At 42.5% G+C, this 26979-nt stretch overlaps 1 protein-coding gene across 2 annotated transcripts in view; it reads right to left on the bottom strand.

Annotated features, from left to right (window-relative positions):
• Positions 1-354: 354 nt before the first annotated feature.
• Positions 355-26979, bottom strand: part of CRIM1 (cysteine rich transmembrane BMP regulator 1) — a 315027-nt gene continuing 288402 nt past the window's right edge. For both annotated transcript variants that reach the window (XM_074989676.1, XM_074989675.1), the window contains 4 exons: positions 23532-23726; positions 22273-22395; positions 11129-11316; positions 355-3293 (listed from right to left, as the gene is read on the bottom strand). In XM_074989676.1, the coding sequence (XP_074845777.1) occupies positions 3117-3293; positions 11129-11316; positions 22273-22395; positions 23532-23726 (683 nt within the window). In that variant the 3' untranslated portion in view covers positions 355-3116. The remainder of the gene's footprint in view (positions 3294-11128; positions 11317-22272; positions 22396-23531; positions 23727-26979) is intronic.

Here is a 26979-nt window from a genome sequence, read left to right as displayed (position 1 = left end):
CTCCTGCAATGTTAGGCGGTATCAGGAAAGGAGTAAAATGTATGACCGATAATATTATGCCACTAGATACCTCCACAATATGCCCTTACTGTAAATATTGTGTTCAGTTCTGGTTGTCCCATCTCAAAAGGATAGAATAGCACTGGAAAATGTTCAGATAAGCACTACAAAGGGGACCAAAAGCATGGAACCTGTCTTGGTTTAAAACTTCTTTAGAATAATGCTGGGCAAAAATAATATGCAAATTCAAATCTTGAGGAAATAAATCACCACAGAGTAAATAAATTATAAACTAATTTTTCAAACATTTTATGGTAGTCATACATATGAACATTTTTTTAAAAAAGTGCATCATAAGGTTTAAAATTTTTATTGTGCTGCCAAGAGCCAAATTACAAGAAACCGCCTTACAATTTAAAATAAAAAGGTAAACAAGCAATCTGCTGAACGGCAGTGCACTCCGAGTGCCACATATGCATGTATTTTATTTTTCAGAAAATTATATCTGCATTTCTCTGAGAAGAGCACAACAGGAACCAAAGAAAAAAGTGTAATGGATACAGCACATAGGATAAATCATATCTTTAAAATAATAATAATAATAATAATAATAATAATAATAATAAAAAACATTTTACACCACGTCCTATATCCTGCTAATATTTTCAGAATATGGCCTTGATTGTAAAATAAAAGCAAGCTTTTACAATTTCTGGATAAAGACTGCTTACTCTTATGCAAGGAATGGATGATTTGTCTTGACAGAATCTTTGTCATAACTGGAGAGAAACATATCTGTTTCAATATCATACTGAGTACAAAATGTTGGGAGGACTACATTTTTTTCTTACATGTTTTTGGCAACTGAAGTCATACATAAACAGAAAAAATGTCGACCCTTAATGATACACCTATTTTTTTCTTTGATGCAAACAGCTAGAACACCTTTCTGATATTCTAAAACAAAAAAATTGTTAATCTTCAGATTAATAAATTAGGTCATTATAATAATAAATTAGGTTTCTTTTTTCAGTTTTAAAGTTCAGCAACCTCTGACCAAGTATTTACAACAATACTTGAGAGTTCCTTTACAAAAAAAAATACATTTTCTTTTCACATTAAGCATACTGGGTATCTGTGTCTTTTATGACAAGCATTTGTAAAAGAAAAAAAGGCAATGCACAAAATGGGTAATTAGTATAAAAGTGCCAAGACCTGTCTGGAAAGTCAACTTTGTATTACACAGTCAGAATTATAAATGAGGCAAGCTACAACAAACTTCCAGCTTAAGGTGGACAATATTCCAGTAGTTGTTTCAAACAATTGTTTGAATTAAAAAAATATATATCCAGGAGCTGATGGTGTTTTTTCTATGAAGCTGATTAGTGCTGCATGTATATTGCCATCAGTGTCTCTAGCCAACGCATTCATTAAAAGCCTTTTTAAGGCTAAGCAGGAAAAGAAAAATAAACACCCTGAAATGTAGCAAGTAGCAAGAGCAATGCTTACTGCTATAATCGTGCACATACTGTACACACATACTCAAACACAGGAGTGTAAACACACATACATACACATATCCATGTGCGTGTGGGCACACACACACACACTAAACACTTTCAAATCAAATAAAACTCAAGGTAGAATGAGATGCTCCTCTTATCTTTCCTAAACTCAACAAGCGATTAAGCACTGCTATGGAATGCTTGTTTTATCTGTTTCTGCTCTGGGTAAAATCTCTCAGATAAAAATACATTCAACAAGAAAAAAATAGAAAATGACATATATACTGTATATATACAGATAGATACTATATATATACTGTATATATACATATACATGCACAGTGTGTACACACACACTATACATATACATGCACATATATAAACACAGACATACAAATACTTGTTGTTTTTAGCATAATTATATTTACATAAATAGTCTTATAATGCTAACGTTTAAAGAAGCATGATCTCCTTTTTCTGAGCTTCAAAAAAGGTGCTTGAGTAATATACAATTAAAATTAAGTAGCTTCCTAGCATGGAAGTAGTTTTTAATCTGCATAACCGGTAAATAAGAACAACAGGAAAAACCTTAAAACAGTCTTTTTTTACTCTTTCATTTAAGCAAGAGCTTTGTCCAGCAAAAATATTTTTCCTCTTTCTCCACTGAAACTGTATGAACAACCAGAGATTAACACAAAACAACAAAACAAAAACAACAAAAGCCCCTGGAACTGCATGGTGTTCTTGACTTTTCCTTCCTTCTTTCAATACTGCCATCAAAAGATCCAGTGCTCAGATCAGAATTATTTAGGCCTTAGTCATTTGCTAATGCTGCCAAAATCTGGCCAATCAGCTTTGCAGAAAACAAAATTAAAACAAAAAGCAGCACAAGGTATAATTTTATACATCCTTAGTAAACCCACCCTTTATAATCTGCTATAATCCTTTCCTTGCTATATCATTAACTACTGCAGCTTCTCATCTTATAGAAAAATATATGCAGCTACACCACACCTGTGACATGACAGGTTCTGTTCTAGGATTATACTTTTGTAGCAACAGCTGGGGAAAAAAAATCAGACCTCTTTGCTTTGTTTCCATGTGGGGTTAGGCTTTGCTGCAATAAATGCAGTTTCAGGGCAACAAGAAAAGCCACCATCCTGATGCTTGGCAACATTCTTTATTAGTTTTCTCCCCAAGCCAAGTTTGACCAGCTTTTCTTCCTTGAAGCTTCCTCTCATTTCACACACCCCCATCCCAAATTCTCCCTCTCAGACAATCTCTATAGCTATGTTACAAGCAAATACATCTTAACAAGTTTTAAAACTTTGGTTCTAAGAAAACTCTTGGTCAGTTATCATAAGGAAAAGTGGGAATGCTTGTTCTGGCACTTTGCAGGAGTCAGAGCCCATCCCAGTAAGGTCTTAGAGCTGTACATGAAGTCACAAATCCAATACAATCCACTAAGCAAGTGCACAATTCTAGTTTTATTTTAATAGCAGACAGTCTCTCTCGCGCTCTCTCTCTCCTTTCTCTCTCTCTCTCTCTCTCTCTCTCCTCTTTCTTTCTCTCTCTCTCTCTCCCCCGAATCCTTGGCAAAGGTGCAATTCTTCAAACTGTTTGATAGAAGTTATCTGCCTGTAAGTTGTTCTGTTTTTGCATGCTGTAGAATCCACTGTATCTTGAATCTGGGTCAGCAATTCTTAGCATCCTCTGAGAGCTATCCACCTGGACCATGGTACCTTTCTTGCAGTCCACGTATACTAGCTGATTGTTTAGGCAAGAAGGCTGTTGGAAAACAACAAGAAAAAAAAAACATAAAAACCCAATTCATGGAACATTGTTTTCTTCCCTCCACAACAGGTATACAAAATGTTTGTGACACAAAGTTCATAAAATAAAACCATACTAAACTATTTATTTTTCTAGTTTACAAAGGCCCAGCTTTTCCAGTCCTTGTCAACTTAAACCATGCTCATCTCAAGTTGGCCTTCCAAAAATAAGGAACATACAATCAGTGAGTGCCTCTGAAAATTTTAAAGTGACTCGTCCAGAACAATATAGTAAATCTGTGATCAAGCCAGGGATAGAATTAATCTCTTCTGGGGCTTAATCCAATGATTTAATCACAAGACCATGCTTTCTGTACTGCAGTTCCTCCTCTCTATTATGACTTCTAGATCCTGCACAGGATGAGTCAGGGGTCCCACAGACTACAGCCTCATTCATTACACATCCTGCCCCATTCACTGTTTAACTTGTACACTGAATGAACAGGAGGTCTATGGAAAAATATTCTATAAGAGGCTGTAACATAATGCACATATACAAGGGACTAGAATTCAGGTTTCTGAGGATTCAAATCATAAAGGGATTTATTAATCAAAGAATTGTGTTTAATAATCCATGACTGCTCATATCAAATTTACTCTCCCAAACATTCCTCAAGTAATCCTTAAATGATTAGTTTGAAAAAACTTTCCTAATGTATGCCCTGTTCCTGCAAAAAGATCTGCTCTAACACACTCTTATGCCTGTGCTGAGATCCATTAACTGTAGCAGTCTCATTGCTGGTCTAAAAGTCCTGTCCACAGATAATATTGTAGGATATGTGCCATAAACATTACACTTCTCTGTAAAGCCTCTTTTTACAACCTTTATTGGAATGAGTAAGCTTACTTTTGTCCAGGCACAGTTAGTACTGTACTTACTGGTGTTTTGTCTTTAATAAGCAAAAAAATCTTGGTGGGTAAATGAAATGACATAGTCATAGTTCTTTGGTAAATTCTTCCTGACTGTCTCACAAATTAGATAGAGAATCCTGGATTAGATGAAACTACTTCACTCGTGTGGTAGAGAGAAGTGTAAGTACACCATAAACGTTTGCCAAATCAGATAAATGTTGAGGAGACACCACTACATTTACCAGACCCTAAAGCTATTTATAGTAGCTCTAATAACTCCTAGCCATACATAATTAGTGATACTCATGAAAAACATAGAAACATATGTTTTAATATTCATGATATAAGAAATCAGCGTTTGAATTTGTGCTTAGATCACCATCAAATAAATCTACAAATAGGTTCTGTCACAGAAAATCAGTTTGATACTTTAATGTATAAAGACAGATTTACATTATTTTTGCACTGATTTGCACATAGTAATACCATGGCATTAACTTCCATGTCAGGATAGATAGTTGCCTCTTCTTTTAATAGGTATGAATAAAACTGTTAGGAACTGTACAAATTAATCTTACCATATATTAAAGAGCAAAAGTGTTTAGATCTTTGTGGTTTTGGAATGCCTTATATGAAGTCTCTAATTTTTTTCAAATCTGAGGTAACAAAAGCCCTTTTGGTTACAGTTAAATATGTGCACTTATCTATATTTTTGGATCAGTATGGTTAACATCAGGGCTTTTGTTCTGGGAATGTCAACTGCACACTAATATTAAGCAGTAAGGCTTTTTTTAAAAAAAAGTTATTCTGATATAGATTTGTTTGCTTTGGATATAATGAAAAATGTCATCATTTGTGTAAGATGAAATCTTATGGCTGACATTTCCTTCTGTTGTTGTTTTCTCTCATACAAGCTGCCAATAGTTCATATGAAAGGCTTGCGGTTTCTAGCTGAAAACACTCCATGTTTGGGGGAAAAAACATCATGTTTACTGGATTTTGCAGAGATTCAGGCTTATGTGGCTGAAGTGACTAATGCACTGATGGCGAGACTTCAAAACGAATAACAGATCAAAAGCTTGTGTCAGTCCCAGCAATCTGATTTATTACTTTTATAAAGGGTTTCTTTATTGATTTACCCTTAAGTATGATTTCTAATGTAATTAGACTGTGAGAATTATTCATCTGCTTCTCTTAACTATGAGAACCACATACTCTGTAACTCAGAAGAGCCTGTTACGCACAGAACTATAATGGGCAATGACCAACTGGAGCCAGAGACCTAGCTGTTCCAACCTATTGATAAGAAAAGTATTATAGGGACTAGCATCTGTGCTACAAGGTTTTTCCCCCCCCCCCATTAAGGTGAAATCTCAAGCACACAAATGATTGTAATCGCTCTACATCAAATACCTTATTTTCATTCCTGAATTGTTTGCATTACAGAAACATTAAAAATTAATGCATGATAATACAGAATGATCTTGTAGGAGGAGAAGAATGGATGGCAGACAATAGCGGGATTTAAGTGCTGTTGTTATGCTCTCTAAAGAGCACACAGGAGTCAAGGTGGCAGGAAGGCTAATGAACATTTACAAATGGACTCATTTGCCAGTTGAAACTTACTAGGAAGCATCCCCCAGCCAACAGACAGAGGTACAAAAGAATTAAGGATATCTGGAGAGAAAAACTCTGACAAAAAAAGGTGAGGTCTTGAATAAAATTTGACCATTTGCATATTCACAGTTCCCCAGAGAAGAACTTGCCTGTAACTGTGAGACAAAATGCACGCATCTAAGCCAATGTGTCACACTATGCAGGTGTTAAAGATGATTCCGTAACAAGATTGGATATGGTAATAGTTTTTTTCCCCTAAATTTAGTGCAATAGCAATGCCAAAATACCTGGTAGATTTCACGGATCTATACTAGGGCAGAAAGTCGATTGATACATTGATTCTAGCTATGCTAATGTCATAGCTAGAATTGTGTATCTGGAATCGACTTTATTCCCTAGTGCAGACCAGGCCTAAGAGATAAGAAATATATAGCTGATAAGCGGAAGTGGGAAACCGTGGTGGGACTTCTATGGAGCCCAGAGGAGGTTTGGGGCGGGGGGGGGAGGCCTGGTGGGCGTGGGAATAAACAAGAATAAAACAACAGACAGTAACAAGGAAAATTACTGGAAAAGAAAGAAGTGTAGAAAGCAAAGCAAAACAGAAAATGTGAAACTTGATAAGCAGGTAAGGGCACGGTGTAACAAGCAGGTGGTCAGTCCTAGATACCCCAGAGACCAATCCATGGCAGGAGTCAGCCTCAGGAAAAAAAGAGAGAGATTAGGAATTACTGAGCACAGCAACATGTGCTTTTTTTCAAATATCAGTTTGTATCAGGTGTGTACATGGGGTTGTTTGCATGCCTCCCTGCTTCCAGCCTGCCCCTGCAACCTCCTCCCTGACCAGCCTGGCCAGGGATTATCTGGGGCAGTGGCCAGGTGGGCGATGGCAGCTGAAGGGGATCACATCCACCCTGGCCTCACTTGCCCCCACCACCTCACAGCACTCTGCCACTGCCACCCAGCCTACCAAGCCCCACTTCTCCATGAGCAGCTGGAGGTGGAATACCATGTGGCAAGTGCTGGGGGAGGGAGGTAAGTGAGGAGAAGTGATCCCCTGCAGCTGTCCCTCCTGTCTGCCATCTAGACCCTGCCTCAGGTAATTCTCCTGCTCCCAGACCTGGGCGGGGGGGGGGGGGGGTGATTTCCAGGTCAAATGGGGGTGGGAGGAAATCTTCAGGCTGGAGGAGTGTGGTGTTTGGGTGAAAGGGGGACTGTGTTTGGGCCTCAGGAGGAGTGCTGGGGCCTTGCAGGGTGATGGTGTTCAGTCTAAGCAGGGGTCGGGGTGTTTGGGCCAAGAGTGGGGTGGCGTGATCTCTGAGCCTAGCATGGGTGGGATGGGGGGTAAAGCATGGGCTAGTGGGGAGGCATGGCCAAATGGAGAACTAGGGGTGGTGGTGCAGGGGAGAAGGACAGGGCCTGCAGTTGTGGGCATGGTCCACATATACAAAACACCCCAACTCCAAAAAAAATTCCTGTGCACCGGCCTGTATATGAATGATAAGCTAAATGGAAATGGCTAATTAGTTCTTGTAATTACTGTGGTAAATGTGAACAATTAAGAAGTGTGACAAAAAAGTGCTTTCAAGGATTGTACTTAAAGTGGAGGTTCAATCTTTAGCATAGAAAGAATGCAGAGTAACCTCTCCAATTTTACAGCATTGTTTGGGTTGCAAATGAATTTGCTGAGAATTTACAAATAAAACCTTGCATTAGTTTATGAGTTAGAATTAGCTTTAAAAAAGACCACTTTAGAAAGTTTGCACCTTTTTATCTCAAATGATTTGAATGGAATAATGCAAACTGTTCAACCCTGTCATAATGAAATTTCTCTGAAAGTTTGTACATTGGCTTTTAATGTTTTAAACTCTTTACTGGCCATTTTTGGTGTTATCCTTCATAACTGAAAGTTCCATCTTCAGCAATGCAGAAAGTTTCACCAGGAAATACCTTTTTTCAGAATGTCTTGCATCTACTACTATTCTTAATAAGACCGAGCAAATAGTCTTTTCTCAGTCAAGAGGATGCTGTTGGTTTTTCTCTGAATGAGAACAATGGGAAAGAGAATAGACATTTTGGAAGAAGGCAGAGGAGCTCAGGTCAGAGCAATACGCAAATTCACTCAAGTATGAATATCGAAGTAGTATTTAGTATGCATTCAGACTAATTCACTCATATGCTAACAGTTATAAAAAGAGATGCTAATACTACCCTATTCATTTGTCTGTAACGGGTTGTTTATTATTAAATTACATTTGCATTGCATATACTCCTGTAATTATGTTTATGTTATGAATAACTCAGTAATTAAATAAGCCTAAATCAAAGATGTGGTAAGAATGTACATGATGTGTAAACTAATGAAGGAGTATTATTTGCTATTACATTACCTTTTCCATTGTGTATATTTCTCTAAATTAATCAAGTAGCTGAAAGGTAGCCATGTTAATCTGTATTCTAACAAAGTAAAACCAGAGATGTAGCTCTTTAAAGACTAATAAAATGCTTTATTAGGTGATGAGCTTTTGTGGGACAGACCCACTTCATCAGATTAGTCTTGTTTTTGTTAGTCTTTAAAGTGCTACATTTCTGCTGTTTTGTTTTGTTAAATTCATCAAGTGCAAACTGAACCTTGGAAATGCTAATGAAAGACTTAATGATTGTAACAGGAAATGCTAATTTCAAAGTAAGAGATTGTGTAGGAGTAAAGATACTTTCCACATTGCTTTCAGTGTGGAAAAGCTGTGAGTATGATTCAAAAAAAAGGATCCAGTGTCTCTGAACTATATGGAAGGGAAATATATATATATTTATATTTATATATATACACACACACATATATACACACACACAAGCAAGCATTTCAGATGCAAGACAGAGATCCCTAAATGTATTTGGTTAACCCTAAGAGATTTATGGAAAACTAAATTTATGGAAATCTCTGGTATCATTTTGGATTTACAGACTTCAGACTCACCTATTAATTTATTTTATCTGCTTTAACCTCTCAATAGCTCATGTCTGTTTCTTAGCTTATAAACCTTTAGTTAGTTTACTACAACAATTGGTTGCCAGTGTTGTCTTTGATGTGAGATGGAGAATGTCCATTGACTTGGGGAAAGTGACTGACCTTTTGGGGTTGGGAATAACTTGGTATGGTCTTATTTTTGGCTTTTAATAATCTTTTATCACTAAGTTCAGTTTGCTAGGTGGCGAGCAGTGTCCCATCTAATTTTTCCCATCCCTGAGTGGAATGAATTTTGTTATGTGCACTAATATGAAGGTGATGTGCGACATCATATAGGGCATATAAAATTCATGTGGCAGGGTAGGGTCAAGGGGTTCTGAGTGTGGGGCTCAGGGCTGGGAGAGAGGGTTGAGGTACAAGGGCTCAGCTTCCTGAATGTGGGTTCTAAAGTGGATGGAGAGAGGCTGTTCTCAGTAGTGACAGAAGGCAGAACAAGGAGGAAAAAAAAAAGTAATGCCTGGTGAAACGTTCTGCATTTCTGAAGATGAAACCTTCAGTTATGAATATAATGCCAAAAATGGCCACTAAACAGTTTTAAAAAATATCAAAGTTAGCCAATGTACAAACTTTCAGAGAATTTTCATTATATGATAAAGTTGAAGAGTCTGCATTATTCCATTCAAATCATTTGAGATAAAAAGGTGCAAAATTTCTTAAATGGTGCTTTTTAAAGTTAAAATTAACTTAAACTAATACATGGTTTTATTTGTAAATGCTCAACAAATTCATTTGCAACCCAAACAATGCTGTACAGTTGGAGAGGTTACACTGCATTCTTCCTATGTAAATGACTGAGGCTCCTTGTCTCAAGTTATAGTGGGGGAGGTCTAGGTTGGACATTAACAAAAACTATTTCACTAGGAGGGTTGTGAAGCACTAGAATGCGTTACCTAGAATGGTGGTGGAAACTCCATCCCTAGAGGTTTTTAAGTCCTGACTGGGGCGGTTTAGTTAGGGTTGATCCTGCTTTAGGCAGGGGGCTGGACGTGACTGCCTGGGGTCTCTTGCAGCCTTATGGTTCTATGACCCAATCTGGGGGTATGAGCTCTGGAGAGGGGCCAGGGATGAGGGGCTCAGGGCTTGGAGAGAGGGTTGATGTGCAGGAGTGTTAGTCCAGGCTCTGGAGCCAGGCTGAGGTTGCATTCAGGCCACGGGAGAGGCCTGGTTCAGGCTGTCTCCCCACTGGCCATCAGAATGGAGTCTAGTTTGCGGATGGGGCATCCCTCTTCCCCACCTTACGCAGGTGCCTTGAGTGTCTATGTGGCGCTAACTAGGCAGCTGTGCAACTGCACAGTTTACAGGGAACTTAGGTGGCCAAACTGGCTGGAGGGCTTAAGGGGGACTGTCTGTGATCCCATGATAATACTGGTGTAATGACCTAGCTGTATTACTGACTTGGTGAAATTTAATTAAGGACTGTAACGCCAGTTGTGAGTGTCTGCCAATGTTTTCTGACAGTTTTACCCAAGACTGGCACTCAGAGTTGTGAGCAGACAGTGCGACAGGGACTATAAAGTATCTTAACAGAGAAGTTATTGACATGGTATTACTTGTATGAATCAGTGCCAAAATAATATAATTATAATATAGGCATAATCCCAGTATCTTTTGCTCTATTCATGTTAGTTGCTTCTTTATAGCTTTACAAAGTAGTTGAAGGTCCATGGTTCATATTAGAAATATGGACAAAATAGGTTTGTTTTGTGAGATCTAAGTGGATTGTTGGTAACGTTGTAGAGACTGGGTTTTTATATGGAGTCAGATTTACAGTTGCTTATGGAACTCTAAGTACAATATTTCTGTCAACTAGTTCTTGGCTTTGAATTTCCAAGATTTCATATTTTTGTAATGGCAATGCAGTGATATTTATTTAAATTTAATGAACATTTATTTATATCCTATAAAGTACTTTAAAGATTTTTTTCTCACTAACATATGATTTACATAATAGAGAATTAAATTCCATGCATACATATGAATGAAGTAGAGGAAGTATTCAGTGTTTGCACCAATGTGATTATTGTAGTCATTTATATGCACACCCCCTTTACTATACTGAGCTTGGTTTTTACTTCCCAAAAATTCAATAATACATGGAGTAGGTAACTACTGATTTTCATTTGACATTACAGAAGCAAAAATGTTCTGAATTAGTGCAAACAGTTTGTGACACGGAGAAAAACATTTACATGACCTAAATGTAAGTGGACTCAACTGTATCCTGCAGCATATTTCAGGACATCCCCACTGCTTTCCAGAAAAGACAAAATCTAGAAACAGAGATTTTAACACTGTACCTTTGTTGGGGCTCTGTAGCAGGACACTGGTATCCACTGCTTCTTCTGATTGACAAGCAGAAAGGCTATTATAAGAACCAGGGCTATCATGATGGGAACTGTCACCCAGGCAACAGAGTTGAGAGATGTATCTTCACTAGGGTGCCATCCAATGCCTTCTCTGAAATCTCCTTGAAGATGACTCATGTCTGAAAGTATGAGCATTTGTTAATAGTTTTTATTTAAAAAAAACAAAAAAAAAAAGGAAGGGCACCTTTTCTCTCTTGACCATCAAGAATAGGACCTATGGAGGTACCAGATTCAGTACAGGTTGAACCTCTCTAATCTGGAACACTTTTGTCCAGCTCTGTAATCTGGCATGATTTAGTTAGCTAGGCAAACACTTATCATGGGTGTGGCTAAGTTTCCCGTGGTCTCATAAAGTTTGTTTACAGCCACTGTTCTGGCACTCAGTGTTCTGTGCTGCTATTTAGCGTAATTTACCACTAAAAGTCTTCTAAGAGCCCAGTAAGCAGTGGGAATGTTGGCAATGTGCTAGAAAATATTGACTTCCCATTGTCTGGAAATTCTCTTGTTCAGCACCTGTCAGGTCCCAAGGATGCCAGACGAGAGAGGTTCAACCAGTACCGTGGCCTTTTGTGTGCGTGAGAGTAAGTGAGACAGCCAGCTATGTCTCTGGAAATTTTCCTGTATTGATACTGGGGGAGAGGTCACATTTGTGTGTGTTATTTATTAGCCACAGTTTTTGTGGCTCCAGAATAATGATTTCAGCATAATTTCAAATATTGCATATGAAGTGCATTTTCATCTTTTGGTAGTTCTATTAATACTGTGTCATTCCATCAGATGTGATTTATGAAGCCATCATTTTTCTATGATCCTGTTTATTTATAGAAGATCTTTCACTGTCTTGGTTTCTCCTTTCAGTGTGATGACTGTTCTCCAAATGTGGATTATTTTTTCACTTCTCCCATATTGAACTGTAGCTTAATTACTTACATTTCATCATATTGTAAAACTACCTCACAGTTGTGCTGCAAGTATAAATACATTCAAGATTGCAAAGTGCTTCAGTATTACAGCACTATGGACCACACAAGTACATAAGACACAGACACTTATTTCTTCTACTGTTGTATCTATTTGCATTTCTCTTTTATACTTTTGAGGGCCTAAATTACAGTAAGTTCAACACTTGTTCGTTGCATCAATTCAGCATCTTCAGACACACTGTCTATGTCTTTTGTGGCCATGTTCCTCCAATCTTCCTCATGCTCTTTTGAGGCCAAAAAAAAATCACTTATGTACTTTCTTTCCTTGAATTATTCTTGTTCCTCACCATCCCTTTCTTTTGTGTTGATTAACACAGAAATCTTGGCGCCTGCCTTTGCAGATTCAAGGTTGTATATTATTAGGATTTTAACTGGAATAGCCTGGAAGATCGCCTCAGGTACATTCTTTCAATCTGGGCACATACTGGAAAAAATGGTTACTTTTGTTACAGTAACTGTGATTCTTCAAAATATTCTGGACACATGGATTCAACTAGTGGCATGCTGGTGCTTCTGCAGAGGAAGTCAGGCATTTTTTTTCTTTAGGGATCACTTGTGCCTCCCTCATCCTTTACTGCTACTCCTCCCAAGAGCAGAATGACACCATATTTTTTTGGATGCTCCTAGGGTCAATAATAAAATTCCAAGCTGCATAGATGGAGGGTGGACTGTGGGATCCACATAAACAGACCATCGAAGAACCACAGTTACAGCAAAGGTAACTTTGTTTTTTCTTCAAGCTCCAATACACGTGGATCCCACTAATGGTGTTTAGCAAGCAGTTCAACATATTGGGGTGATAGCAGGGGCTTTCCTGGTACAAGGACTGAAGACTACTCTTCCAATTCAAGTGTTCACTCTGGATGATGCTTTTAACGAGTAGTGTCTAGTAAGCATATGCATTATATACCATGTACACGTTATACCTACTTCGATTAGAGGGACTTTACTGAAACACAATGTTGATGAAGTCAGTGCTCTGGTAGAATGAGCTGAAATGTTTGAAGTTCGATTCAATATATTAATCTGGTAGGCTAATCTCATACAGCTCATACAATCCAGTTAGATTCTAAAAGATGGAGATTTACCCTTCCTTCTGCCACTATATGCCATAAACAATTTAATAGTTCACCTAAAATGCCTCATTTCAGTTAAAGTAATACAAAAAGGGCTCTTTTAACATTCAAGGTATTGAGTTTTATTTTTGATGGAATAATGGGATTTAGGGGAGAAAATTGGAAGGTAACTATACTGATTATGAAAATACCAAACTGTCACTGAAACAAATTTAGGACATGGTCTGAAGGAGACTATCAGCATTAAAAACAGTGCATAGGAAGTTTAACATACAAGTTTGGATTTTTCTAACTCCAAGGACAGAGGTAATATATAATAAAGTAGTAGCTTCAAGTAGACAACACTTCAGAAATCCAATAGGGAGAGAAGGGGGCACGGTTAATTGTTACTATCTGAACATTGATAAGCAGCTTACAAATCCCACAGTATCCCCCAAATCAAAAGGAGACATCTCTTTAAGATGAGGGAACAAATATAATCTCTATTTCCCTTTACTGTTTTCCCCAGTGTAACAGTGTTTTCTCAACATTAGTGGTATTGTATTTCAACATGCCAGCTCTCACCAATACCTAACCAGAATAAAGACACTGGGAAAGCTAATCAACACCACCATCTAGGAATGATGAAGAGGCATATAGAAATGCATCTGCAAACAAGATGGTGCATTCTAGGATTTTGCTGTCATTCTTAATGGCCTCAGATACATATTGAACAGCTGGAGTCAAAACACTTGTAAATGACTGTGCTCAGAGAACTGCAGAGGAGAACAAATAGCTCAGTGGTTTGAGCATTAGCCTGCTAAACCCAGGGTTGTGAGCTCAATCCTTGAGGAGGCCATTTACGGACTGGGGCAAATAGATATCAGAGATGGTGTTTGGCCCTGCCAAGAGGGCAGGGGACTGGACTAGATGACCTCCAGCAGTCCCAAATCTAGGAGATGTGCACCTCCAATTTATATTTAGAACGTCTAGGGATGATGAACAGCTCTTAGTTCTCACAAAGAGAAAATAATGAAGTCATTCAAGGGCAACTCTTGCATTTGCTAGGTCCATAGATGTGTAAAATAGCTCAGAGTCAACAAAGACAAACCTGACAGGTCTGTTGAAAGGAAATGATTGACTAATGCAAAGACAGACTTGATATTGAACACAGGTCTAAAAATGTTGCCATAGTCAAGAATATCTGAAGATTCCAGATATCACTTGAATTATCTGCTGCTACTGTTGTGGTAATTAAAAAAACAAACAAACAAAAAACCCCAAACATGAAGCACTTTGATAATGAGAGAGATTTTATCCTCAACAGGTATTTCTTTAAGGGTTAACAATACCACATCTCCTGCAAATAACTATTGTCAAAGGAGATCAACAAATCCATAATCTCCACGTTGAACTTCTTCAACCTAATATGACATGGGTCTAAAATGACTTTTTACCACAGCACAAAACAAGTACATTTTGGGGGGCCACATTTGGCATGAATATTTCATTACCCTAAACAGAAAGTACACCTTCAAAATATGTGCAGGAGTTGCTATTGGCTAACTTGTAATTGAGAATATTGAACATGTGCATTTTTCCTGAGTGCAGGTTTATTCCAGTAATTTAGTGTTCAGAATTCTGTTTATAGTAAAGCAAGTTTCTGTAAATTCAACTTGAGCAAAAGAACAGTTTTACTGGTGTCTACAGTAATTTGCTTTTTCATTCCAAACACTGTTCATCACATTAGACATTTGTTCCATTGGATTATCTGCCTCTGTGGTAGCAGCGTAATGCCTGGGGGAGACAAATGCCGACAGCTCAATGTAACAAGTGTCTTGTAGATGCTGCTGAACACATACCCTTTAGCATTCATCACAGCAAATGTTATGTTCACATTGCATGGCTTCCTGTAAAGCAAAATGACTCTCTGAAATTAGACTCTGTTGATTTAGCCTCACTATCTTAACATTCATCAAGTATTGATCATTAAAACCAGATATTTAAAAACAAAAAAACCCTCCAACCATAATACGGGAAGGAGATGGATAGAAAGATCTATCCATTTTAATACATTTGTAAAGTGCTGGCACTATGATGATGCCTGCAAGAACCTAGACAACCAGCTATTTTTAAATCATTAAGAATTTAGTTGTGAATTGTATCATACATCCTAAGAGGATACTGCCATTTATTACTGCCACTCATTACTATTATGCGTAAACAGTGTGAATAAGAGTGGTAGAATAAGATTGACAGTATTTAAGATGACATATAAAAAAAGACACGTTCTGTAATTGGTGTTCTTTTAGATGTTTCTCTCATGTCAATCACAGATTAGGTGTGTATGCTTACCATGTTCACCAGTGCTGGAAGTTTTTTCCTTCAGCAGTACCCACAGGGGACCTGGCTCTGGTACACTCTGGTGTGACTTGGTGCAGTATTAGAGGCACCGTCATCTCTCTTTAGCCTCAGTTCCTTCTAGATGGACACTCCAACAGTGGAGAAAGAGGGCAGGTTGTGGAATGGAAACGACTGCCACATCTCCATCAACACCATTACAGAACAGGTAGCTGTGTTTTCTTTTTCAAGTGCTTGCTCATGTCAATTCTATCTCCAAGCAGTACCTGAGGATGGGGGTAGGAATTCATGGCTGCACAGACTGCAGTGCAGATCTGCCAAACCCAGTGTCATCTACGGTTTGCTGAATGACATCATGAGATGTGAACATGAGGACAGAGGATGACATCGCAGCTCTACAGATGTCCTGCATACCTGCGCTCTAGTTGAATAGGCTCTGACAACTGGTGGCAGGATCTTTGCTAGCTTGTAATGGGTCTTTATGCAAGAGGTGATCCAACTGGAAATTCTCTACGCAGAAACTGAAAGGTCCTTCGTCCTGTCCACTGTATTGATGAAGAGCTGGATTGATTTGTGGAAAGGTTTGATATATTTCAAATAAAATACCAATGCCCTTAAAAAAATCAAGCTCATGCAGTTGGTGCTCCTCAGAAGTTTGGTGCCGGTTGGGACAGAGCATTGGCAAGAATACATCCTGGTTCATATAGAAAAAGGAGACCACCTTCATCAGAAAGGCCAAATGGAGCTGCAGCTGGACTATATCCTGATTAAAAAAAAGTGCGTATGGCAGTTCCGAGCTCAAGGACTTATCTGTAGAGGATATTTGACATCACCACCACCTCCAGGAAAGCAATCTTCCAGGACAGGTGGGAAGGGGAATGAGATGGTACCGGCTCAATGGATGGACAGGTGAACCTAGACAGGATCAAGTTAAGATCCTACTGCAGGGCAGGGCCCACATGTGTGGTTAAAGTCTTGAGGCCACTCAGAAATTGGACTGTCATATCATGGGAAAACACCATCTGACCTTGGATCGGTTGGTACGGAACGTGGAGATGGCTGCAAGGTGCACTCTGAGGCCACTTCTACACAGGCAAGATCTTCCAGAAGAACAGTGCCTGCTTCCAGAAGATCTGAGGAGCGTCTACACATGCAAGACACTCTTTCAGATTTCTTCTGGAAGAAGGTGCCCCCTCCTCCGGATTCTGTACTCCGTTTCAGAATCAGGAAGAGGACCTTCTTCCAAAAGAATCTTCCAGAAGATGGCATGTGTAGATGTGCCCAGACTGCTTATTCTGAAAGAAGCAGTCCTCCATGGTGGCAGCCTGCTGGAGAGCGGGGCTGCTCTAGACACCCCCAGTGAGTCTCCATGGTCCCCAGGTCCTTGCACCCTTTGAAGCTGCAAGGACCCGGAGACCCCATGGCAGGAAGCTGAGTGTGTGAGACAGGCAGCACGTGCAGGGCTGCCTCCATGCTCCCCCGAGGCTCCACAGTGCCCAGCAAGTCCCGACTCACAGGTATGTCTAGCCAGCCAGCCAGCCAGCCAGCCAGCACCCCACACTGCCCAGGGGAGTCCCAGGAACCTGGTCGAGGGCAGCCAAGACCCCGACCAGGTTCCAAAATGGAGGGCCCCCTCCTGGACTCAGTCAGAGCTCTAGGACCTCTTGGGGCTCTGGCACGATGAGGAGGTCCTCCGGACACCAGCAGGCACCGGAGGAATGCCCCAGCATTCACCTGCCTCGCCCAGGGCCTGGCTGCCCGTGGCCACCCCTCCTGGACACCACAGCAAGTCAGGAGCAGGGTGAAGGAGCTGCAGCAGGGGTACATGTGGGCCTGCGATAGTGCCCGCAGATCCGGCCTTGCCCCTGCCAGCTGCTCCTTCTAACGGGAGCTTTGGGACCTCCTGGCTGCGGATGACGCCTCCCCACCCCGCATCACCATGGAGAAAGCCGCACCCAAGCCCCCTGCCACACCGGAGGAGGAGAAGGAGGGACCCGCCACTGTGGATGTCCCCATCTGATGGGGAGTCCGCAGACGGGTCCCTCATCATCGCGGTGCCCTCCACTGCCAGCAGCCAGACCCCCTCCAGTCCGGCATCACCTGACATACATGAGGCCACCTTGGGTAAATGCACACAGTGGAAAAGCACAGTGGGAGGTGGGGGACACCTGGGCCTCAGCCCTGGGCCCCAAAGCCCTAAAGCCTATCCCTGGTCAGGGCTCAGGGCACACCCATGCCTGCGAGCAGCACCCAGCTCCCTCTCTAATGGAGTGCCCCCTGAGCGTGCTAAGGCCCCGCCAAGCAGCACAGCTACATCTGGAACCCCCCATGGCCGAGCCCTGCCGCAGCCCACAAGCCCATTGGCAGGGTGGGCCACCGTGGATAATGGCCTGGACCCGACATCATGCCCCAGTGGCTGCTGTGGCAAGTGCACGCAAGTCCACACGGCGGCCTCCCCTGGCACATGCCTGTCCCATAGGTCCGTGGAGCAGGTAACCAGATGGGGAGACTGCGGCCATGCCATTCAGGTCCCAGATGTGACACTGACTTCCTCCTCTACCCCCACCCTCTCTCTCAACAGCGGTACCATCCGAGGGCCAGGGCAGCCGGACGAGGAGCCCGGGGGGCCTGCCAGCCCCATCCAGGCTGGAGGACCCAGAAGCCCACCAGATGGGCTCGTACCAGTCCCCGTTGTGCGGCGGCCATGGGTGCACCAGACCCAATGCAGCCGCTGCGAGGAGATCGCAGTGTACATGGTGGCCCTCCACCAGCAGAACACCCTCGCTGAAAGACAGCTGGCCCTCGATGAGGCCGAGCTTCAGTGGAGGCAGGACACATGGGGGGAAGTGGGGGGGATGCTCTGCACCATGTGCGGGGCCCTAGCAGGCCAGGCTCCAGCCCCCCCAGCTGCCCCCCTGCAGTGCCACCCGAGGCCCCTGCTACTGCCCCCCCCACAGTGCCCCCCGAGGCCCCCATGAGCCCTTCCTGCATTCTCCCCACTGGCCCCTCGGCTGCTCTCGTGCCCCAGCCCATGACCCTGAGGCTCTGGACGCCCTACTGCCCCCAGGCCTGCCCAATGCTGCACTGAGGGACCTCGCAGCATGGCTTGTGGCCATGGTGGGCCCCATAGAAGGTCACCTAAGCCACAACCCATCCTCCTCCAGCCCCTCTGCTGAGGCTGGGCCAGGTGCTGACCAGCCCTACCTGTCGGTGCTTCCAGCCCCACCAGTGACCGTGCACCTGGGCTGGGAGGCGCACCCGGCGCTGGGGCTTGCGGCCTTCCACCCCGTCCCTGGATTAGGGCCCCCCACTGTTCATGCCCCAGTTCCTGTCCAGGTTTAAGTGCCCCTGTTCCCTTACCCCCATATATATAGTTCACTCCCTATCAGGTTTTCGTTGTTATTTTTATTATTCACCATTTACTACTTACATTGCTCACAGTTGTTAAAGGTTGAGGGTCAAATATATGTTAGCATTCAGCACCCCCCTATGTCCCTTATTACTGTAGGGGAGGGTGGGGGTTAGGGGGTGTGGGGTGTGCACGTGTGTGTGCGTAGGGGGGCCTGTGGGGAGGGGTGCGGGGGTTAGTAGTCCCCTTGGTGAATGCCTCCCAAAGCTCCTCCTGGATCCCGAGCCCATGATGGTTGAGCCACCTGTTGGGGGCCGCAGCGGGCTGCTGGTAGCGGGGGGCCAGCTTTGCCATCCAGCCCTGGGGCAGGGTCCCCTTACGTACCTCGATGAGGTTGTGAGGCACACAGCAGGTGGCCAGGACCTGCAGGACGTTCTCCACCCCCACATCGAGGCGTGTGAGGAGACACCTGAATCGCGCCTTCAGACAGCTGAAAGTGCACTCAATGGGATAGTGGGCCCATGTGAGCCAGGCGTTGAACAGCTCCTGCAAGGGTTTGGGGTGGCCCATGTATGGGTACATCAACCAGGGATAGAGTAGGTAGGATGGGTTGCCCACGAGGCAAAGAGGCATCATGACATCCCCAATGACGCACGCCTGTGGGGGCACGAATATCCCAGGCTCCATCCTGCGGAACAGGACAGAGTTCTGCAGGATCCGTGCATCATGTGCCCTGCCCGGCCAGCTGACATAAATGTCCATGAACTTCCCCTGGGCATCCACACCTGCCTGGAGCATGATGGAGCGGTACCCCTTGCAGATGACGTATTGGCTGCCACTGTGGTCCAGGGCCCTGATGGGGATATGCATCCCATCAATTGCCCCGAAGCACTGGGGAAACCCAAGGGCGGTGAAGCCCTCAACGACTCTGTCCAGGTCCCTGATGCTCACCAGCCGCCACACCAGCACGTGGTTGATGGCCCTCATGACCTGCAGGGGAATGGGTGCACTCATGGGCATACGCAGAGGGGTCCCTGCCCCCCTCCACTTCCATCCCCCTCCCTCCCTACCAGGCCCCCCTGCTGAGGGACCCCTCCGGCAGCGGTCATGTGGTATCCCTTCTGGGCTAGGCCTGCCCGCCCCCTCAGCCCTGCTCCATCCAGATCGGTGCCTGGGGTCCCCTAAGCCCACTGGCCCCCTTCCTCCCACTGGTGGGGCAGGGCCTGGGGCAGGGCTTACCTGGAGGACGACAGCCCCGATGGTGGATGTGCCCACCGCGAACTGCTGCCCGATGGATCGGCAGCTGTCCGGGGTGGCCATTTCCATATGGCAATGGCCATGTGCTTCTCCGGGGAGAAGGTCGGCCTCATCCAGGTATCCTGGTGTTGTAGCATGGAGGTGAGCAAGCTGCAGATCTCAAGGAAGGTCTCTTTCTTCATACGCAGGTTCTGCAGCCAGCGGCCGTTGTCCCACTCCCCCATGATGACCCTGTCCCACCAGTCTGTGCTGGTGGTGTGGGTCCAGATGCACTGGCCCGTCAGGGGTGGTGGGAGTTCAGGACCCATGGGCCTGGGCCTCTGTCTCCACAGGAGGCTGAGGAGAGTGACCAGGAGGATGGCTAGTGTGCGGGTGAGGGCAAGCCTGCTGTCCTGTGGCTGCCGGGGGTCCATGCCTGCTGGTTAGCAGGCACTGGACAGGGATCTGGGTCTGGCTTACTGTGCACAGACGTGACTGGACGTGGCAGCGTTTGCAGGGAGGGGCTGTTTGGGTGGGGCCCTTTAAGGGGCCGTGTGGCTGGTGACCCTGGAAGGGCTCCCTGGTTGTGCGACCCCGTCCGCATTATTTCCTGCCCTGTTCTTCTGGAAGAGTGCCAATGCATGTGTAGATGCGCTCTTCTGGAAGGAGGGGTGGTTCTTTCCAGGTCCTGTTTGATGTGTAGATGCACTCTTCCGGAAGAAGAGCCACGTGTAGAAACGGCCTGATGGAAGAGTGCACCTGACCTTGATTCTGAGGTGCAGCAGATAATTTAAGATGGATTTCAAAGAAGCATGTGAGGAAGAAATACCATATTTGGACACTTGGAGGAAAAACCCCATCCACGTAGCCAGGGAAGTCATACAGGTCAAGTGCTTCCTGCTTCCCAGCTGAAAGTTCTCTGAGCCTGTTTGTTCCTCCAGATTCAACCCTGGAGCACCCATGCCAAGAGGTGAAGAGATGTGAGTTTGGGGTGCAGGAGCCAACCATGCTCCTGCAACAGCAAATCTGGTTTGTTGGGAAGTGGCCAGTGAGGGGCCACTGACAGGTTCAGGAGCGTGCTCAACCAGTCCTGGTGAGTCTATGGTTGGGCGCTCATGATCTCCCTGGTTTTCTCCCTTTTGATCTTTATTGGGACTCTACCAATAAGAGGGAGACATACATCAATTTCCCTGATTACAACAGGAGAAAGGCATCAGATAGGGGGCCCTTGTCAATGTCACATCAGGAGCAAAACTGATGGCAATTTCTGTTTTGTCTGTTGATGCAGACCATTGAGGCTGTGGTGTCTGTGTGGGCTCTGACCACTCTGCCTCAGTTAACTATAGTGAGAGTTACAGGTGGGCGTTGGATGCTTGCATGATTTACAAGGGCTGAAGCCTGGAGATTGGGGTATGGCCCATCCCTAGGCTGAATGCCACCTGGGACAACTACCAAACGACAAACTAATGCTATACCACTACTCTATTGGAGCTCAGAAACTACATACGCTAAGAAAGGTCCATGTTCACATGAAACAAGAAGGTAACAAAAACTGGCCAAAGCCACAGCAGTTCTGTGCATCACTACTAGTGGCAAGAAGGAACTGAGGCTGGGAGGAGCCATGCAATCGACATTCCAGAGAGGAGCAGAGCTGAGTCCCCTGTAGATACTGCTGAGGGAGAAACTTCCAGTACCACTGCATGTGGCATGCACACACACAATGTGGAATGGATATGAACAATCTCTAAGAACTATTTTACTTGATTGAGTTTGTTCTGTAACAAAATGCATATTATAGTCTCTTCAACATTGCTCCCTGGAACTCATTTTATATTTTTAGTTTGATGTTTTAAAATTAAAAATATTGAAGGATGGGCATGCATTTCTACCATAATAAAACATTTCATGCTTTCTGCTTCTGGTACAGAATGCAAGATTGGATTATTTCTTGTTTATACCCTCCAGAAATTATGTCTAGATCTTATCCAAATACTCTGCAAGCCTATTAAAAGATGGCTCGCTTACACCTTTACTTTCTTCCCAGGAAAAATGCATGTGTTAAAGCATGTAATAATCAGTACCAGATCTCACCTCTATGGAGATGGACAATGTCATTTTCACTGGGTGTAGGCCAAATTGGTGCTTCTAGTTCAGTTTCTCCTCGATGATTTGTCTTCTCAATGGGGATGTTGGTGGGATCAGGTACATACATCTCTGCAAGATGAGATAAATATTTTTCACAAGCCCACACAATCAGCACTTTTTGGTACCTATCAATAGATGCTGGACTCTAATTCAGAAATATTTCCTATGGATTTGTATTCTTTTAACCCTGTGGATCTTATTGGTGATTCTGGAATTCTCATCATTACGCTTACGGAATTTTTTTATCTGCTATAATATGTTAATTTACAGAGAACATTTAGAAAGTTATTGTTCATGCCTTTATTTCATTTTATAACCTGTAGACTACCAATGGTTACTACACTACTATGCCCAAGTAAACTGAATGGGATAGTCCTGTATTAAATTTTTCAATTAAAATATCTTTTCATAATACATGATAAATTTGGTAAGACTATCTTGTGCAATCTGGTCCCTTTATGCTGTTTTAGTGTCATAAAAGGCCAAGAAAGCAGCTGGATCTCCAAAGTTGGTGCTGGGTTAGCATGACTAGTTCCTATTATCAACTTTTTTGCTGCCCTCTGTGTAGGCGCAAGCCAAGGGTTAGGCATAGGGCATGGTTAAAATTCTATGACTAGCAGACAGCTAGTACAGAAGTAATAAACTAGGTCAGATTCAGGAAGCTGCACCAAACTCCCTTGGTTCCATTCTGGGCACAGTTGACTAACCTTCCCATTACATTTAAGTCACAATTAAAAGTGTTCATACAAGCAATTTAAAATGTTATTAATAAAAATAATTTGAACAAATATCCCAGATTTGTGGAGCAACAGAAACATAAGGCAACAGTGGAATCTATAGGGGAATCAAAATGTTTCCTCTGACACTTCAAAAATGTACTTCTCTTATCTAATAATTTTATGAAAGGTCATTCAGAGAGCGCAGTGGCACAACAGTTAATCTTTAAGTTAACAGTCCTTCCTTGGAACATGTGAGCTTTGAACTATACCATTTTGCACTTCTTTCTTATCTGTGGTGAGTATTCAGTTGCCTGAGCTGTTCTCCTATGTGTTTCTGTTTTTTGTGATATAAGCAACAATTCCTATTATCCTTTGCACGTGTTACTCAAAGCGATTCAACATTCAAATCAGGTACAATAATCTGTGCCTGATTACAGCCTTTGACAACAGTCTAACCTGTACAATTTAAGACATAGTTTTAATTACCTGGACACATAGGACAGCAACTTCCCTCAACATTGATAGGTTCGACACAGGGGAGAGGGGGACAACTGACTGTGGAGCAAAGGGTCTGACCCTGCAGGCAATAGCAGTGTGTGCAGCTGTCAATGTCCCAGCGTTCCTCATCTGCATATGTTTTTCCACTGAAGTGACACACCACCTTCTTTGGTATTGTGTCTTCTGTTGGAAAAAAAATGCCCTGATAAACCTGAGGTGGCAAAATATAAACACACAAAAATCCTATGATGAATAAAAGAGAAGGGCATGAGCCCAAACTCTTGAAAAATTAAACCCACAGTGATTGATTATGTAATATGCAAGTCAGGAGAGTAAAATGTGAAAATACTACATGCTTTGCCAAAATTTTGCAGCTTTATTACTAGTTGTATCATATGTAAAAGCAAAACAAATAGGAACATAATTTAAATGTGTCATCTATTTTAAAATGCAGCGTTTGAAAGTATTAGTCCTATTTTTATTTTATCTTGTACGTATGCACTGACTGTAGTGATATAGACAAAACTGCGTTAGCACTTTGCTTATAAAACATTTAACAGTATTTATATTTTCAAAATAAAAAGAACTGCTCCTTTTTCAGTGATACCAGGGTTTGGGTCCCCCCCCCAGCACTCTGTGATAGAAATAGCACATAGGAGAATACAGATGACTTTCCAGGTCACCTTTAAGAATATGTTGCACTTGATATGCCTCAGAAGCTTATGAGTTTAGGCACTATCTTTATTATCTGAACACATTTTACACACAGTGTAAAAATTAAAAATTGACAAAAAAATTTAAAAAGTGCTTCAAAACAAGCATCAGTGTTATCAGGCAAAATGACAAAAATAAAACTAGAATTTTGCCAAATCAAACCCAAGGATACAGCATTACACAGTGCTTTGGAGAGAGACGATTCAAGGGTGGATCCCATTTCATGGAATTAATACAACGAAAATTTTGAAGAGTAGGCATGTTGCAGCTCATGAATTGGTATAGTAAATGAGTGACAAGAAGTCCTAATGAAGGGTTAACCTTAATGTCTTATTCCTTCGTTTGGATTCCATCTCAACTGAAACATAAACAAGGAGGCCACAGCTCCTAGGCCAACAAAGTGCAGTGCAGTGCAGTGCAGTGCAGTGGGAGCTGAGAAGAAAGAAGCAGTAGGGGGATTCATGTACAAAAGCACAACCCTACCTTCCCTGGATGAAAGTACAGCAAGAACAGGAGTGGTCATGAAAGATGGGGTGCATAGCCATCTCTTTGTACAGCTTCCACTGTCCCCAGTAAAAGACCTTTGTCTGAACCAGCCATTAATCAAATACAAAAAACATGCCAAAAATAAATACAAGATGAATAAGATTCCAACTGCTCACTCATCATGTAGCTCTCCCATTTCTCTTCTATAATCAACAAGAAGATTCTCAATGTGAAACAACAGTCTCTCTCTACATAAGAAAGGAGAATACTGAACAAGGACAGTGAATTTTGGGGGAAAAAAGTCAAGATGAATGGAAAAATAGAAAAATCAGATTAAAGGAAGGATGTGCTGAATTTGTAACTCTATTAAATGGGATGTCTAGAAATGATCATGCTACAGACCCAAAAATAAAAACGATGAAAGACACAATGTCTGTGTCTACACTGGCAAATTCTGTTGAGAGAACAGGGAGTCCATTGACAAAACTCCAGAGAGTCTACATGGCTGAAACAACAAAAAGTCCTGTGGCACCTTATAGACTAACAAAAATTTTGAAGCATAGGCTTTCATGGGCAAAGACCCACTTTGTCAGATGCATGATGTCAGCGGGTCTCTGTCCACAAAAGCTTATGCTCCATAACTTCTGTTAAGTCTATAAGGGGTCACAGGACTTCTTGTTGTTTTTGAAGATACAGACTAATACAGCTACCTCTCTGATACATGGCTAAATTGCTCTGTCAAGAGTTTGTTGACAGAAGTCAGCTGTTCTGCTGGCAGCATTATCCCCATTCTTGAAGAGGGATAATATCTATGTCGACAGTGTTTTGTCAACAGAGTGCCTGTGTAGACAGTTCTGTCGACAGAGAGGGCTTCCAGTTGCTGGGCAGCTGTTTGCAGAGCTGCCATTCTGCTCTTCTGTCACCAGAGGGCAGTGCAGTCTGGCAGTTCTCTTTCGACAGAGAAAGTTGTCTGTGGCTGTGGCTGGGTCTACATGAGCCCCTTCCTTTCCAAAGGGGTATGAATATGCAGCGCCTTATTAGCATAATGGTGGCCGCGGCAATTCGAAAGATAGGAAGAAGGGCTTTCGAAAACTGGGGGGGGCGGTCCTTTTGGAAGGTCCCATCTCCACAGGCGGTGCGCAATTCGAAAAGCTGCACTTTGGAATCGCTGTGGCTGCCATTATGCAGTGCCTCATTAGCATCTTTTGAACCCGCTCATTAACATGCCCCTTTCAAAAGGAAGGGGCTCGTGTAGACACAGGGTGTGTGTACACTAGCATTCCTCTTTCAAAAGAGGCATGGAAATGAGGGAAATGGAACATCCAAATGAGATGCAGATTTACACAGCTGATGCCTCATTTGCATATTCTTCTTCCAAAAGAGCTTCTTTCAAAAGAAGAAAAGCAATGTAGATACAGCTCTTTCGAAAGTAAAGTCCATCTTTGAAAGAGCCCTTCTTCCCCTAAAAAAAGGGAAGAAGGGTTCTTTTGATGATGGGCTTTTCTTTCAAAAGAGCAGTGTCTACACTGCTTTTCTTCTTTTGAAAGAAGCTTTCAGAAGAATATGCAAATGAGGTGTCAGATATGTAAATCTGCACCTCATTTGCATTTTCGATTTCCCTCAGTTGCATGCCTCTTGTGAAAGAGGAATGCAAGTGTAGACACTACCTGTGTAGCAGAAATCTGTGGACAGAGGTTCTGTCGATATTTCACTGACAACAGAGGCATCTGGCAACAGAGGCTGCTGGTGTAGACGTAGCCAATTTGGGGGCCTCTGCTTTAAAAGTTCCAACAGCTAAGGAAAGTACTAGCCCTGTACATTTTAGCTACCAAATTCCTTCTCAGCTGAGAGATAAAAATACTAAGAACTGTGCAGCAAGAGATGCTTTTAGAGAAGTGCTCAGGAAGTCATCTAATAGTGGAATAACAGGAAGCATATGAAAGCCACATTTTCAAGTATAAACACAGAAAAGCTACTGAAAGATGCCAAAAAGAGTAAGATATATTTTATAAATATTTTAGGTTTTTGTTTTTCCCAGATGTCACCACTCGTACTAATAGTCAGGAAGGAATCTGGAGACAGGAGGAATAAAAAGTTACTATGTAGGCTTTTATATAGTCAAACTTTCATTTTAGGGAACTTTATGTTAGTGAACATGTTCCTATAGAGAAACCAAATAATTGCACACACATTGCAAAAATACAATATACTGGAAAACAAAAGAAATATACTTATC

This window comes from Carettochelys insculpta, chromosome 3 (genome assembly GCF_033958435.1).
Source record: "Carettochelys insculpta isolate YL-2023 chromosome 3, ASM3395843v1, whole genome shotgun sequence".
NCBI lineage: Eukaryota > Metazoa > Chordata > Testudines > Carettochelyidae > Carettochelys > Carettochelys insculpta.
This window is presented reverse-complemented; position numbering and strand designations above follow the sequence as displayed.